General features: G+C 41.1%; 1 protein-coding gene across 3 annotated transcripts in view; it reads right to left on the minus strand.

Moving 5' to 3' along the window:
* Positions 1-14,185, minus strand: part of SLC44A5 (solute carrier family 44 member 5) — a 393,104-nt gene that overhangs the window by 201,198 nt on the left and 177,721 nt on the right. For 2 of the 3 annotated variants that reach the window (XM_032870125.1, XM_032870123.1), the window contains exon 3: positions 7,639-7,677. In XM_032870125.1, the coding sequence (XP_032726016.1) occupies positions 7,639-7,677 (39 nt within the window). The remainder of the gene's footprint in view (positions 1-7,638; positions 7,678-14,185) is intronic. The other variant, XM_032870124.1, reaches the window with a different exon arrangement.

Below are 14,185 nucleotides of genomic sequence, written 5' to 3' on the forward strand. Positions count from 1 at the left end.
CCATTCCATGCTCTTGGATCTGAAGAATAAAGATTGTTAAAATGTCTATACTGCCTAGAGCAACCTATACTTTTAATGCCATTCTGACCAGAATTCCACCGGTATTTTTCAAAGAGCTGGAGCAAATAATCCTAAAATTTGTATGGAATCAGAAGAGACCCCAAATTGCTAAGGAAATGTTAAAAAACAAAAACAAAACTGGGGGCATAATGTTACCTGATTTCAAGCTTTACTACAAAGCTGTGATCACCAAGACAGCACGGTACTGGCATAAAAACAGACACACAGACCAGTGGAACAGGGTAGAGAGCCCAGATATGGACCCTCAACTCTATGGTCAAATAATCTTCGACAAAGCAGGAAAAAATATACAGTGGAAAAAAGACAGTCTCTTCAATAAATGGTGCTGGGAAAATTGGACAGCTATATGTAGAAGAATGAAACTCGACCATTCTCTTACACTGTACACAAAGATAAACTCAAAATGGATAAAAGACCTCAACGTGAGACAGGAATCCATCAGAATCCTAGAGGAAAATAGGTATTAACCTCTTCGATATCAACCACAGCAACTTCTTTCAAGATGTCTCCAAAGGCAAAGGAAACAAAAGTGAAAATGAACTTTTGGGACTTCATCAGATCAAAAGCTTCTGCACAGCAAAGGAAACAGTCAACAAAACAAAGAGGCAACCCACGGAATGGGAGAAGATATTTGCAAATGACAGTAAAGACAAAATGTTGATATCCAGGATCTATAAAGAATTCCTCAACTCAACACACACAAAACAGATAATCATGTCAAAAAATGGGCAGAAGAATGAACAGACACTTCTCCAATGAAGACATACAAATGGCTATCACACACACGAAAAAATGTTCATCATCACTAGCCATCAGGGAAATTCAAATTAAAACCACATTGAGATAATCACCCTACACCAGTTAGAATGACCAAAGTTAACAAGACAGGAAACATTGTGTGTTGGAGAGGATGTGGAAAAAGGGGAACCCTCTTACACTGTTGGTGGGAATGCAAGTTGGTGCAGCCACTTTGGAAAACAGTGTGGAGATTCCTTAAGAAATTAAAAATAGAGCTTCCCTATGACCCTGCAATTGCACTACTGTGTATTTACAGATGTAGTGAAAAGAAGGGACATTTGTACCCCAATGTTTATAGCAGCAATGGCTACGGTCGCCAAACTGTGGAAAGAACCAAGATGCCCTTCAACAGACGAATGGATAAGAAAGATGTGATTCATATACACTATGGAGTATTATGCCTCCATCAGAAAGGATGGATACCCAACTTTTGTATCAACATGGACAGGACTGGAAGAGATTATGCTGAGTGAAATAAGTCAAGCAGAGAGAGTCAATTATCATATGGTTTCACTTATTTGTGGAGTATAACAAATAACATGGAGGACATGGGGAGATGGAGAGGAGAAGGGAGTTGAGGGAAATTGGAAGGGGAGATGAACCATGAGAGACTATGGACTATGAAAAACAATCTGAGGGTTTTAAAGGGGCAGGGGGTGGGAGGTCGGGGAGCCAGGTGGTGGGTATTATGGATATTACGTATTGCATGGAGCACTGGGTGTGGTGCATAAACAGTGAATTCTGTTACACTGAAAAGAAATAAATAAAAAATTTTAAAAATAAAAAAAAAAAAATAAAAAAAAATCCCTAAGCTACAATTAAAAAAAAAAACAAACTATAAGCTGATTCCAAATAAAAAGGGGAAAAAAAAGAAGAAACAAAGAAAATAAAAAGAAAAAAAAAAGAAAACTGACCCAAAAAAGAGAAAAGGAAATGAAAAAATAAGCTAACAAACAAAGAAAAAACTATAAGCCTGATTCCAAAAGAAGAAAGGAGGAGGAGGAGGAGGAGGAGGAGGAGGAGGAGGAGGAGGAGGAGGAGAAGAAGAAAAATACAGCTTCATCCCATTTCTACCAGAACTACAGGTCAGCCTTTGAAGCACTGTATGTTCAGTAGACTTGGTGCATGCGGCATGCTACCTGTGCTGGTCTTCTGAGGGGGAGAGGTCCTCTGTGCTGGCTCAGAGTCAGTTCTGCCCTGGTAAATATGCCCTTCCCAGGCACAGGGTTTGGTGTAAGCAGCTTCCACCTCCACTGGGGGCCACTGTGTTTGTAGTTCTCTGAAGTCCTACCATGTTGGTGGTGAAGGGAAAATGGAGCCATCTGACCCTCATCCCTGGACGGGAGATCTCACACCCCCTGCAGTTCAGAAAGCCCTCACAGAAAAGCAAGGGCCGTCTGCGCTCATTGCACCACACCTCTCTTGCATTTTATTTTTGGCATGCAGCTAGGTTTCAAAACTCCAAATCTTAAAGGACTGGGCACCACATGGATCCACTCCTTCTTCTGGAGTAGAGGCTCCCCACCGTGCTGTTCCTAGTGCCCTTTGTCCCAAAAAGCAGTCCCATGCCTGCACAGTGCACAGAATGTATGTTGCAACACCGGGAAAAGCACCAATCAAGTTATTCACCTGTGCAGGCACCACTGTCCCCTGCCCCTGAAAGGCCGTTTGCTAGTGCCTGCAGGACTTTTTGTCCTTGGAGAGGCTATAGGTAATGTTCTCTCCCAGTGTGACCCAGAAGACCTCTACGCCACTTTATGCATTCTCTGGCTGGCATCCTCCTCCCCAGGAGCATGAGGCACAGCTCTGCTCCACTGAAAGTCACACACCTCGAAAACCTGTGATACACAGATCTCCTCACTTACCAGTCTGCAGTGTGGGGAGATTTTCTTGTGCAGACCCAACACTGTCCTCTCTCAACCCCTCTAACTTTCTCTCCCTTTTCTCTCTCTGCAGAAAGGGCTCCCTTCCTTCTGCAGCATGAGTTTTTCTCTCCCCCAACTCCCTTCCATGCACCCACATACATCACACTCTCCCTTCAAATCATGGAGATCCTGCTTCCAAAACTCATATCGATTTCCTGGGTGTTCCAAGTGATCTGACTACAATACAGCTGTGACATCTGTGTTTGAGGAACGAGGAAAGCCCTGGGTCCCCCACTTCTCTGCCATCTTAGCTCTCCCTATGTTGTACCCTTACTTTATCCATTTTTAATAATTTTGAAGAGTAGGCAGGCAAAATCCAAACCATTTCAAGAATTATTAATGAGAGATAAAAACATTGCACCTACTTAAAGCAAACTATCTAAAACTAAAATGAACGGTGTCCTATTTAACAGTGTAAGGAGACCATATATTTTAATCAATTCCTTCCTCTAAGAGCTTTTGTTCACACATATGTAGAATAGTTGATTGCGATATTTTGTGCCAAGAGGCAGTCAACGCTATCCAGAGAGAGAAAGCCAATTTGGATTGCCAGGGGAAAATAAAAGCTTCAAGGTAAGTAAAGAGCTCTTTCCCAGGGAATGAGAAGTCAACTTTACATGTTTTGCCTAAAAAAGAAATGTGTTCTTTTTCTTAAGTTTACATTTGTTCCCCTCAAGATCCCTCTAGGCTCTCTGGAATTTGTACTTGGAGTCAACCTTGTTTTAAGAGTAATTTTCAATTGTTACAGCTTTATCTAACACTGATAGTCTAAAAGAAAAAATAAGGAGCAATTAAGATTATAGCTGGTATTTTAACCCTGGCATTTTGACCCTGAGGACAGTTATCACAAAATACAACCTGACCCAAGTAAAATTAGATTAAGTAGAAATTATAATGACAAAATAAAACTATCAATGCTAAAAATATATATAGTGAAGCATTTTTCTTTTTTAATAAAAAATAGTTTGGGGGCACCTGGGTGGCTTAGTGGGTTAAGCCTCTGCCTTCGGCTCAGGTCATGATCTCAGGGTACTGGGATCAAGCCCCGCATTGGGCTCTCTGCTCAGCAGGGAGCCTGCTTCCTCCCCTCTCTCTCTGCTCTGCCTCTCTGCCTACTTCTGATCTCTCTCTCTCTCTCTGTCAAATAAATAAATAAATAACCTTTAAAAAAATAGTTTGAAAAATCACATATTATTAATAACAATAAAAACTGCAAAATTGACCTCAGAAGTAATTTAATTTTTAGAGTAGTAATTAACAAAAAATAAACTAAGTAGAACATAAGGTAAAAATTTTATTGACCAAAAATCAATAGAAGAATCATATCATCTTATAAAAATTTGATGTGGAAAAACTGAATTGGAACCACAAAAATATTTAATGAAGTTGATGAACCTTAATGTGGATAAAAACATAATCAATGAATCAAATCTTTATTTTAAAATTGACACAGAAAATATGGTAGTCTAATTAAAATAATCCTGGTAGAATAAAAAATCCATAAATAGTTTAATACTGTTATACAAAAAAATTAAGGAATCAAGTTAACAAATAGAGTTTACTCTCCCCATCAAATAAAAGAATAGTTTACTGACTCAAATTCATTAATGTTAGTATAAATTGGATTTAAATGTTGGTGTACAGAAACAGCCAAAATATCCTCAGGTTTAAACTGGGTCAAAATGTCAGAAGCAAATTACAGAGGCCAAAAAGGCAAGGCCAAAATAGCCAATATCCAAAATAGTGCACTGTCCACTGGGCTAATATATTTGCTCTATTGATTCCTCCATTTATGTACTAAGAATTCTAAAACTGACTAAATTGGTACATTAAATAAAGTGTAATTTCATGTGTTATAAACAAATACATATAATATATAAAATTTATAAATTATATAATATATAGTATATAGTATATATTATGTAAACAGATTCTTCTGTGGAGAATGGATTTATGTTAAAGAAAGCATAACTGTATTTAGGGCAATAACTAAAGCATAAAAACCATTGAGAAGGCTATTGTAAGTATCTAAATGCAAAGCATGGTTGTTAGAATGAAGTCTTACAGTGGAGATGGTATGACTAGAGAACAAGGGATGGAAGATAGGCAGACGGATTTGGTGGGACGTCAAGCTGAATTAATGAGTCTGGAGCAAAATAGAGCAGTAAAGGCCAGCCATATAAATTTAGAAGTAAGCAGTTTGTTTATGGTCTTTAAACTATGGGACAAGATGAAATCACCCAGAAGAATACAAAAAGAGAAAATGTACCTGGTGTTCTCCAACATTCAGACTCTAAATGTTAGAGATTGGGCAAAGGAAGAGGACACATCAGAGAGAAAGGAGGGAAACCAGAAGAGTGTGGCATCATGGAAGGAGAAGAAAATATTACAAAAAAGAGAGTGGCAACATGTGCTGAAGGAGAATAGGGTGAGAAAGAGAATAATTTTCCACTGGAGGAGCAAGAGAGATGTTCTCAGAAATGTGGATAAAAAGGCGTTTCCCAGAAGTAGCGCAGATACAGTTCCAGTTGGAGTCAGCTAATGAGAGGATAGGAGGGAAGAAAGTGGAGGAGTCAGTCCCTCAAGACAACATTAGTGGGAAGTTTTTTTCTTTCTTTCCTCTTTCTTTCTTTAAAGATTTTATTTTTTTATTTGACAGAGAGAGAGACAGTGAGAGAGGGAACACAAGTAGGAGGAGTGGGAAAGGGAGAAGCAGGCTTCCCACTGAGCAGAGAGCCCGATGTGGGGCTCAATCCCTGGATCCTAGGATCATGACCTGAGCTGAAGGCAGACACTTAACGACTGAGCCACCTTGGTGCCCCTCTAATGAGGAGTTTCTATGAGAAAAAGCAAAGAAATAAAATGGTAGGTGGAAGATGGTAAGAGGGTCAATGGAGGCCTCACCAGTTTTTTTCAGAGAGCTGGTAATTAGGCATGTTTGTATGTCGGCTGGAGTGGTGGCAGAGGGACAAGGGACGATTTTACAGAAAGGTCCTCGAGGAGCTACTAGCCTCAAGAGGACAAGGGTTCCTCTTCCTTGTGAGATCAGAGCAGGTGGAGCCCTTGGTATAAAGTCACCAACTTCTCTGGCTCCCAGCTTTTTTGGAAGAGGAGGCTGCTGAAGAATATTTCCTATGGGCTAACCTCAACGGTATTCCAATTCTCCCATGCTCACATTGTTAAATACAGTTAAGCTTTCTTTAACATAACACTCTTCAAAAGAAGAGTAAATGTTGAGTGAACGGGTCAAAGAGAAAAGACCAAAAATGGCATCCAATTCACCTGCCATGCCTATTCATCCATTCACCCCCAACTCCTGGGTCTGACACTCTTAGGATCTGGAGGTGTTTCCTCTAATATAGCTGCACTTCCAGAGCTGGCAAAACCAACAGTTCCTCCTGGCCCATGGTTCAGCAGTGAATCTCCCAGATATATCTTCTCTTGGAGGATGGAAATTGCAAAGGCTCTCAAGGCAACATTCTACATGGGAGTTTTTCCCTTTCTTTGAAAATTCCTATTCATCCCAGCAGAAGCAGTGCTCTGGGGTCCTTCTCTCCTTGGCCTATTATATCAGAAGTGGAGGCTTATTCTTCTTTGGCCCATTTATCTCAAGAACTTTGTCAAAAAGATGACAATTTCATTATAGTCCCAATTACTATATCCTCATTAATATAAGGTTTATGAATGAAAATAAAACTGATCATATTGAGCAGTAAAACATCATTTTGAATCATGATACATGTTGAGTTAAAATAACTCACTCACAGATTTCTGATAGCCCCAAAGACTTGGCTTCTATTTTTTCCAAAATAGGAAAGAAAAAATACTTGCTGGTACATTTTCCACCCCAAGTTTAGAAAAACACAAATGGAAATTTATAAAACAGCTTCTACAAATGACTATTTTTTTAACCTACCTTTCCATCTTACAGGATCATATGTGATCAAATAAAATCTGTGAGAAGGAACTTTGAAGACTATAAAATGCTATTATCTGTCTAAGAGCAAACCTTAGAATATCTACCTAGGTACAATGAAACCTAACAAGCATCAATAAAGAGGCTTTGAGAATAGAGATAGGAAAGTGCATATGTGATAACCCTTTCAGTTGAGGATTTGGGGTCCAAGTACTGTTGGAAATCACAGGGGAAAACTACTTATTTATATATTTCAGGAATGAGAGCACATCAAGGAAGAACAACTCTTGAAACCAGTGCCTGCTCAAACTTTGATTTGTACATGAATGACTTGAGGAACTTGTGAAAATACAGATTCTTATTCTGTAAGACTAGGTTGGGGCCCAAGATTCTACCTTTCTAGAAGAGCTCAGAGGTAATGCCCCTGCTTTGGTCCACAGACCATATTTTGCATAGCAAGACTCAACTCTTTGGGGTTAGCTGAGGAATGAGGCAGGTGTCACAAAAAGAGGACTGGGTAAGATATAGTGTCATGAAACAGCCAAGAAGCCTGACAACAGAGCTCTTTGTTAGAAAGGGGGATTTAAATAAGACACATGGGTCAGGGTCATAAGCTGGGATTCAAGGATGGGAAGAAAGCAAGATATGGGGTTGCCTGGGTTAATGAAGCATCAATAGCTATATGATGTTCTTTCTGAAGGATTTTTTTTTTAGTAACTCTAATGAGAGGAAATCCCTTCAGAAAGAAGAAATCGGCCTCTTGAAAGAAGGACCAAACATGCCATCAGCAATTGGTCTTTACCAGCCAAATATTTAAGCGTTCCTAGATTTTGAAAGAATTATGTATTTCTTAAATGATGGACTGTCATGAAGAATTCTTGGACTAACTTATCACTTAACACTCAGACTATGACTTACCATAGGTCTCAACGTCTAAGGAAGTGTCTGGTTGTTCTTCTAGGAAAAAACACAAGGGCAAAGAAATCTTTACTTGTAGGGACTGGTGATTCTGAAGCTCCATACCCATCTCTCTCTGACATAAATTTTCTAGTTCTTAGACTTTAACACACAGAATAATATAAGGTCAGTCGGACTAGCTGAACAGATATTCAATACCCAAAGTCACTAAGCATGAGCATTTAATCTTAGAAAGTCCAAAAAAAGTTGCACGAAGGTACTGAAGGTAAGAAGTTTGAGGTGGGGGAATAAAACCGTTTTCATCCACGCCCTAAACAGGGTGATATGCACAGTCTCAGGAAATTCAGCACCAAGAAATAAGGTGCTTTGTTTACTTTCACTTTATGCTCCTGCTTTGACCTCAGAAGATGTATTAGTCATGAAAAACTTAACATGCATTAAATACTCTCAATTACATGCAGAATTGTAAGTACAGGCTAGAGAAAAAAGATGTAACTGGAATTCTGCAGCCAAATTACATGTGACCTTTTGCTTTAATGGTAGCTTGCACATGGTAACTAGTAACGCAGCTGGTTCAATTTGGAAGATAAAATTTATGGGTTTTGTGGGGGAAAGGGAGGTGGCTATGGCAAGTTCCATAATGAACAATGATAGCACACTAAGGTTTTACTGCCCAAATAATCCCATACATATGTGAAACAAAAACATTAATACTTTCTATGAACACTCCACTCTCTGGTACTTTATCACACTTGTGAAGTCTTTAAAAAGAATTCCCACTATAGAGCCAATGAGCAGAAATTACAACACATAGTCTAAGCATGGATGCTTCTCATCAATCTAACAATAGTAAATCATGGAGAGCCAGAATTGAGATAAAATCTCTAGGGAAGGTGAGCATTTGTAAACTGTGTTCCCTTGGGAAAGATAATGATAATTAAAATAGCAGCCAATTTTTGAATACTTATTATGCACTAGGAGTCATGCTTCATTTACATATTTCTTTTAATATTCACAGCATCCCTTGCTGTAGTCATAATAATCAATTCTCCTCTAAAACTGAAAAGCTGAGGTTCCCAGAGGCAATGTGAACCTTAAGGTCTAATCTTTGCGTGGAGTCACCACCCTGCTAGTAAGCAATGGATCTGAAATTCAAACAGGTTTGTGTAGCTCTTACGTCCACTCATAACCAGTACAGCTTCCAGCCTCTGATACTAGCAGTGTATCACAAAAATAAAGATTATTCATAAAGTGTTTTACATTCCTCATCCCCCACCAGATCCCCTTTAAAATAGGAATTCTGGACCAGATTCATTAGAATGATAAGCATTATCTAATTTCCCAGGTTTGTCTTGGGGCATATAGGTTTCAGAGTTAATGTCTGAAAAGCCAAATAAAGCCTCCCAAATGTGGTAAGAATGGCCATCTCTCACGTTTTATTAGACTTAAAAACATGTATGTTCAAGGCTGAGTACTTGAGAGAAAAAATAAAATGTCAACATCCAGGATCAGCTGCTTTATTCCTGTTCCTGGGCCCTAAGTAACTAGACTTGCCTTTCATATGCCAAAAATAATTTAAAGAACAAAAAATTTGAGGTTTGTAGCCATATTTTTAAAAAGTCACATCACAGTGATTTTTGTGAATGGCCCAAGAGTACATTGTTCTAATCAAGTGCTAGCTCATACGATAAGTGCTTAGCCTCTGCCTCAAGCTCCTGACTGATCTTCCCCAACTTCTCCAGTTATAGACACCAATGAACTCCATCTGCAGGCTCAGGGTCATTGCAATCAGTGCTGGGTAGGGCAGGAAGCAGATCAGTCCCAGCAGTTGAAGGAGAAGGAAACTGGCTACTCACTGTAATAAAGGTGCTTTACAGATATAGTTAAATCCTCTGTAGCTGTACACTAGGACTGTAATTACTCCCATTTACAGATAAGGAATATGGAAAATCAGAGTGTTGAAGGTAACCAAGTTTGCATAGTCTTATTGTTTAAAAAAAAAAAAAAGCAAACAAACAAAGCAGGACCTAGATGCTGGTCTCCCATTACCCAGACTGAATATCATACAATATAATTTTGACTCCTTCTGAGTTAAAAGATCCAAGTTCTCTCTCTCTCTCTCCATGTGATCATTTCATAAGATGGCTGAGCCAGCTTTCTATATAACATTTTATCTTTTTCAAAAGCTGTGAGAAAGTTGTGAGAACTTTCATACATCATGAATGTGTGTATACATACATATAACTGCCTTATCATGCATAGACACACCAAAGTAAAATTATTTTGACCCTGGTAATTGTTGGGAAGACTGCAACCTCAAATGAGATGAGCTCCTGGATATGCATGCTGTTGCCTTCTTATATCTAGTGCAATAGCATCAGCATATAGCCTGAGAGGGGACTATTGGCCTACACTTCCCAGTCTGATTGCTTTATCTTTTACCACCTTTATTCCCTTTAGTCTTTCTTGCTTGAAAGGTGCTTAGGGGGATAACGGTAAAGTTTGGTTGGAGAAAAGGATGGAGGAGGGAGTAGCAATGAGTGAAGCCAGGCTGGAAGTTGGTGAGAATCATGTTCCTGCTGTGTCAGAGTCTGGAACATTACTAAAAAGAACTAGGGTGTCTGCGTGGCTCAGTCGGATAAAGGTCTGCCTCTTGAGTTCATCTCAGGTCATGATCTCCGGGTCACAGGATAGAGCCCAGCATTGGGTTCTACGCTCAGCGGGGAGTCTGCTGGGGATTCTCTCTCTCCCTCTCCCTTTACCCATTCCTGCCCCTGCTCTCTCTCTCTCTCTCTCTCTCACACACACACACACACACTCTCTCTCTCTCTCTCTCTCTCTCTCTCTAATAAATAAATCTGAAGAAGAAGAAGAAGAGGAAGAAAGAAGAAGAACAAGAACAGGAAGAAGAAGAAGAACAAGAAGGAGGAGGAGGTGCAGGAGGAGGAGGAGAAGAAGAACAATAACAACAACAATAACCAGGAACCTAGTCCTACATTCGAGCTGAGCATCACTAACAGTGAGTCAGCCAGATATTATGTTTCTCCTAACTTGAGGCCATGGAGTTCATTACAGCATACCTAGAATGTATTCTGGCACAAAAATGTTTGACAGGAATCTACCAATCACTTAGCCTTAAAACCTAACCTGCACCTTATAGGAAATATAGGAAATAAAAAAAACAATGTAAATGATACCCCTTGGAAGGAACCAAACATATCCAGAAAGTGAGATATTCAGCAGGACAACTGGCAGGACAGGTCAGTATTAGGACAAAAGGGGGCCTTGCTAATTAGATTAGAGACTTGAGGGACATAACCATCAGATATGAGGTTTGTCCCTGGATTTGATCCTGATTTGGACAAAATGCTATAAAGACATCTATGGGGGCACAATTGGGGAAATCTGAACATAGAATGAATATTAGATAAAATTGACATTTGTTGAACTGGAAAAGTGGAAACTGTCTGCCAAAAGAAAGCAGGTAGCAAACAACACATAAAGCAAATTCTTATAAAAAATACTACAGATCTGGAAGGAAATATGAGAAAGGTTGTATAGAGGGGTGATTGTATCTGTAGTACTTTATTTAATTTTACCTTGATATATTTTTTAACTTTCTACAATGTGCATAAAGCTGGTTTTATAGCAATAAAAACATTTTAATTTAAAAAAGAACTAGGGATTTAAATGGAAGTGCATGGTCCCTCCCACAGAGCTGGTTTTTTAATATGCATAATATACATTTAGTCAGTAGATAATCAAGAATAAAACCCAAAGGTTGACATTTTTCAGTATGACCTTAATTTCTGTCCATATCCTGGGTTTCAAGTACTAGGAATGAGTCCCAGTATTTATGCAGCCTTAGCATGTTTGCTAGCTGCCTCTGCTTACCCACTGTGTTAGGCCCATCAAAAGGAGAACTTTGATTTGTAGGTGTTTGCAATCTTTAGATAAGCTATCTAGCTGATCTCCCGCAACCTGAAGTAGTCTCAGCCTGCAACTTCTCCGCCATCTTGACTCCTCCCCACTGGGTCATGATTCTTAAAAGAGTGGTGTGAGACTCCTATGAAATATAAAAATCAGTGATCATCTATGAAATACTGTGGTTTTAGAAGGGATGATTTTGTGTGCATTTTGAGGTGCCTAAATTTCCTTCGTAGTTCAGATTATTTCAAGAAATATCAATGATTTGGAAAATAATTTCTTCTTTATTAATCACAACTTATCACCTATTTTATTTTCATGTACCAGCATCTTTCGGGGCTCCCATTTCTTTTCTTTTCTTTTTTTTTTTTTTTTAAGATTTTATTTATTTATTTGGCAGAGAGAGAGACCACAAGTAGGCAGAGAGGCAGGCAGAGAGAGAGAGAGGAAGAAGCAGGCTCCCCGCTGAGCTGAGAGCCCGATGCGGGGCTCGATTCCAGGACCCTGGGATCATGACCTGAGCCGAAGGCCGAGGCTTTAACCCACTGAGCCACCCAGGCGCCCCGGGGCTCCCATATCTATAAAGAAAGGTATTCACATTCACGGACACACACAAATCCAACAGGAGATCGAAGAGAAGAAGAACAGCAATTCTAGAAACAGAAAATCAACCACTTTCTGAAAGGCAGGACTGGCGGAGAAGTGAATCCAAAGCGACGGGAAGATAGACCCCGGGGGGAGGGGCCGGCTCCCGGCAAGCGGTGGAGCAACGGAGCACAAAATCAGGACTTTTAAAAGTCTGTTCCCCTGAGGGACATCGCTCCAGAGGCTTAACCGGGGTGAAGCCCACGCGGGGTCAGCGTGGCCTCAGGTCCCGCAGGGTCAAAGAAGGATCGGGGGTGTCTGAGTGTCGCAGAGCTTGCAGGTATTAGAACGGGGAAGCCGGCTACAGAGACAGAGCCGAGGAGTGACTCTCAGCTCGGGGTTACCTTGAACCGGTCGCAGGCTTGGTCAGCTCGGAGCGCAGCCGGAGGCCAGGGTGATAGGAGTAATTGGGCGCTGTTCTCTGACGGTGCACTGAGGAGTGGGGCCCGGGGCTCTCGGCTCCTCCAGGCCGGAGACTGGGAGGCCAGCATCTTCATTCCGGTCCTCCGGAACTCTACGGAAAGCGCTCAGGGAACAAAAGCTCCCGAAAGCAAACCCGAGCGTATTACTCAGCCCGGCCCCTGTTAAGGGCGGTGCAACTCCGCCTGGGGCAAAGACACTTCAGAATCACTACAACACGGGGAGGAGTCAAGATGGCGGAGAAGTAGCAGCTGAGACTACTTCAGGTTGCGGGAGATCAGCTAGATAGCTTACCTAAAGATTGCAAACACCTACAAATCCAACAGGAGACCAAAGAGAAGAAGAACAGCAATTCAAGAAACAGAAAATCAACCACTTTCTGAAAGGTAGGACTGGCGGAGAAGTGAATCCAAAGCAACGGGAAGATAGACCGCGGGGGGAGGGGCCGGCTCCCGACAAGCGGCGGAGCAACGGAGCACAAACTCAGGACTTTTAAAAGTCTGTTCCGCTGAGGGACATTGCTCCAGAGGCTTAACTGGGGTGAAGCCCACGCGGGGCCAGTGTGGCCTCAGGTCCCGCAGGGTCACAGAAAGGATCGGGGTGTCTGAGTGTCGCAGAGCTTGCAGGTATTAGAACGGGGAAGCCGGCTACAGAGACGGAGCCGAGGAGTGAGCTCAGAGCTCGGGCTTACCTTGAACAGGTTGCAGGCTCGGTTGGCTCAGAGCGCGGCCGGAGCCCAGGCAGACGGGAGTAATTGGGCGCTGTTCTCTGAGGGCGCACTGAGGAGTGGGGCCCCGGGCTCTCGGCTCCTCTGGGCCGGAGACTGGGCGGCCGCCATCTTTATTCCCGTCCTCCGGACTCTACGGAAAGCGCTCAGGGAACAAAAGCTCCCGAAAGCAAACCCGAGCGGATTACTCAGCCCGGCCCCTGGTAAGGGAGGTGCAACTCCGCCTGGGGCAAAGACACTTGAGAATCACTACAACAGGCCCCTCCCCCAGAAGATCAACAAGAAACCCAGCCAGGACCAAGTTCACTTACGAGGAGTACAGTTTCAATACCAAGGAGAGCCGCGGAATTCCAGAGGAGGAGAAAGCAAAGCACGGAACTCATGGCTTTCTCCCCATGATTCTTTAGTCTTGCAGTTAATTTAATTTTTTTTTTCAATTTTTTTCTCTTCTTCTGCTAATTTTTTTTAACTTTTACCCTTTTCTTTTTTAAAGTTTTTTAACTAGTTTATCTAGTATATATATATATTTTTCTTTTTATATTTTTTTCATTATTGGTTTTCTTTTTTTATTTGTTTCTTTTTTCTTTTTTCTTTCTTTTTTTTTTTTCTTTCTGAACCTCTTTTTATCCCCTTCCCCCGCCCCCTCAAGATTTGGGATCTCTTCTGATTTGGCTAAAGCATAGTTTCCTGGGGTTGTTGCCACCCTTTCAGTATTTTATTTACTCCTTCATATACTCTTATCTGGACAAAATGACAAGGCGGAAAAATTCACCACAAAAAAAAGAACAAGAGGCAGTACCAAAGGCTAGGGACCTAATCAATACAGAC

Source organism: Lontra canadensis, unplaced genomic scaffold (assembly GCF_010015895.1).
Source record: "Lontra canadensis isolate GAN:19392208 unplaced genomic scaffold, GSC_riverotter_1.0 scaffold40, whole genome shotgun sequence".
Taxonomy (NCBI): Eukaryota; Metazoa; Chordata; class Mammalia; order Carnivora; family Mustelidae; genus Lontra; species Lontra canadensis.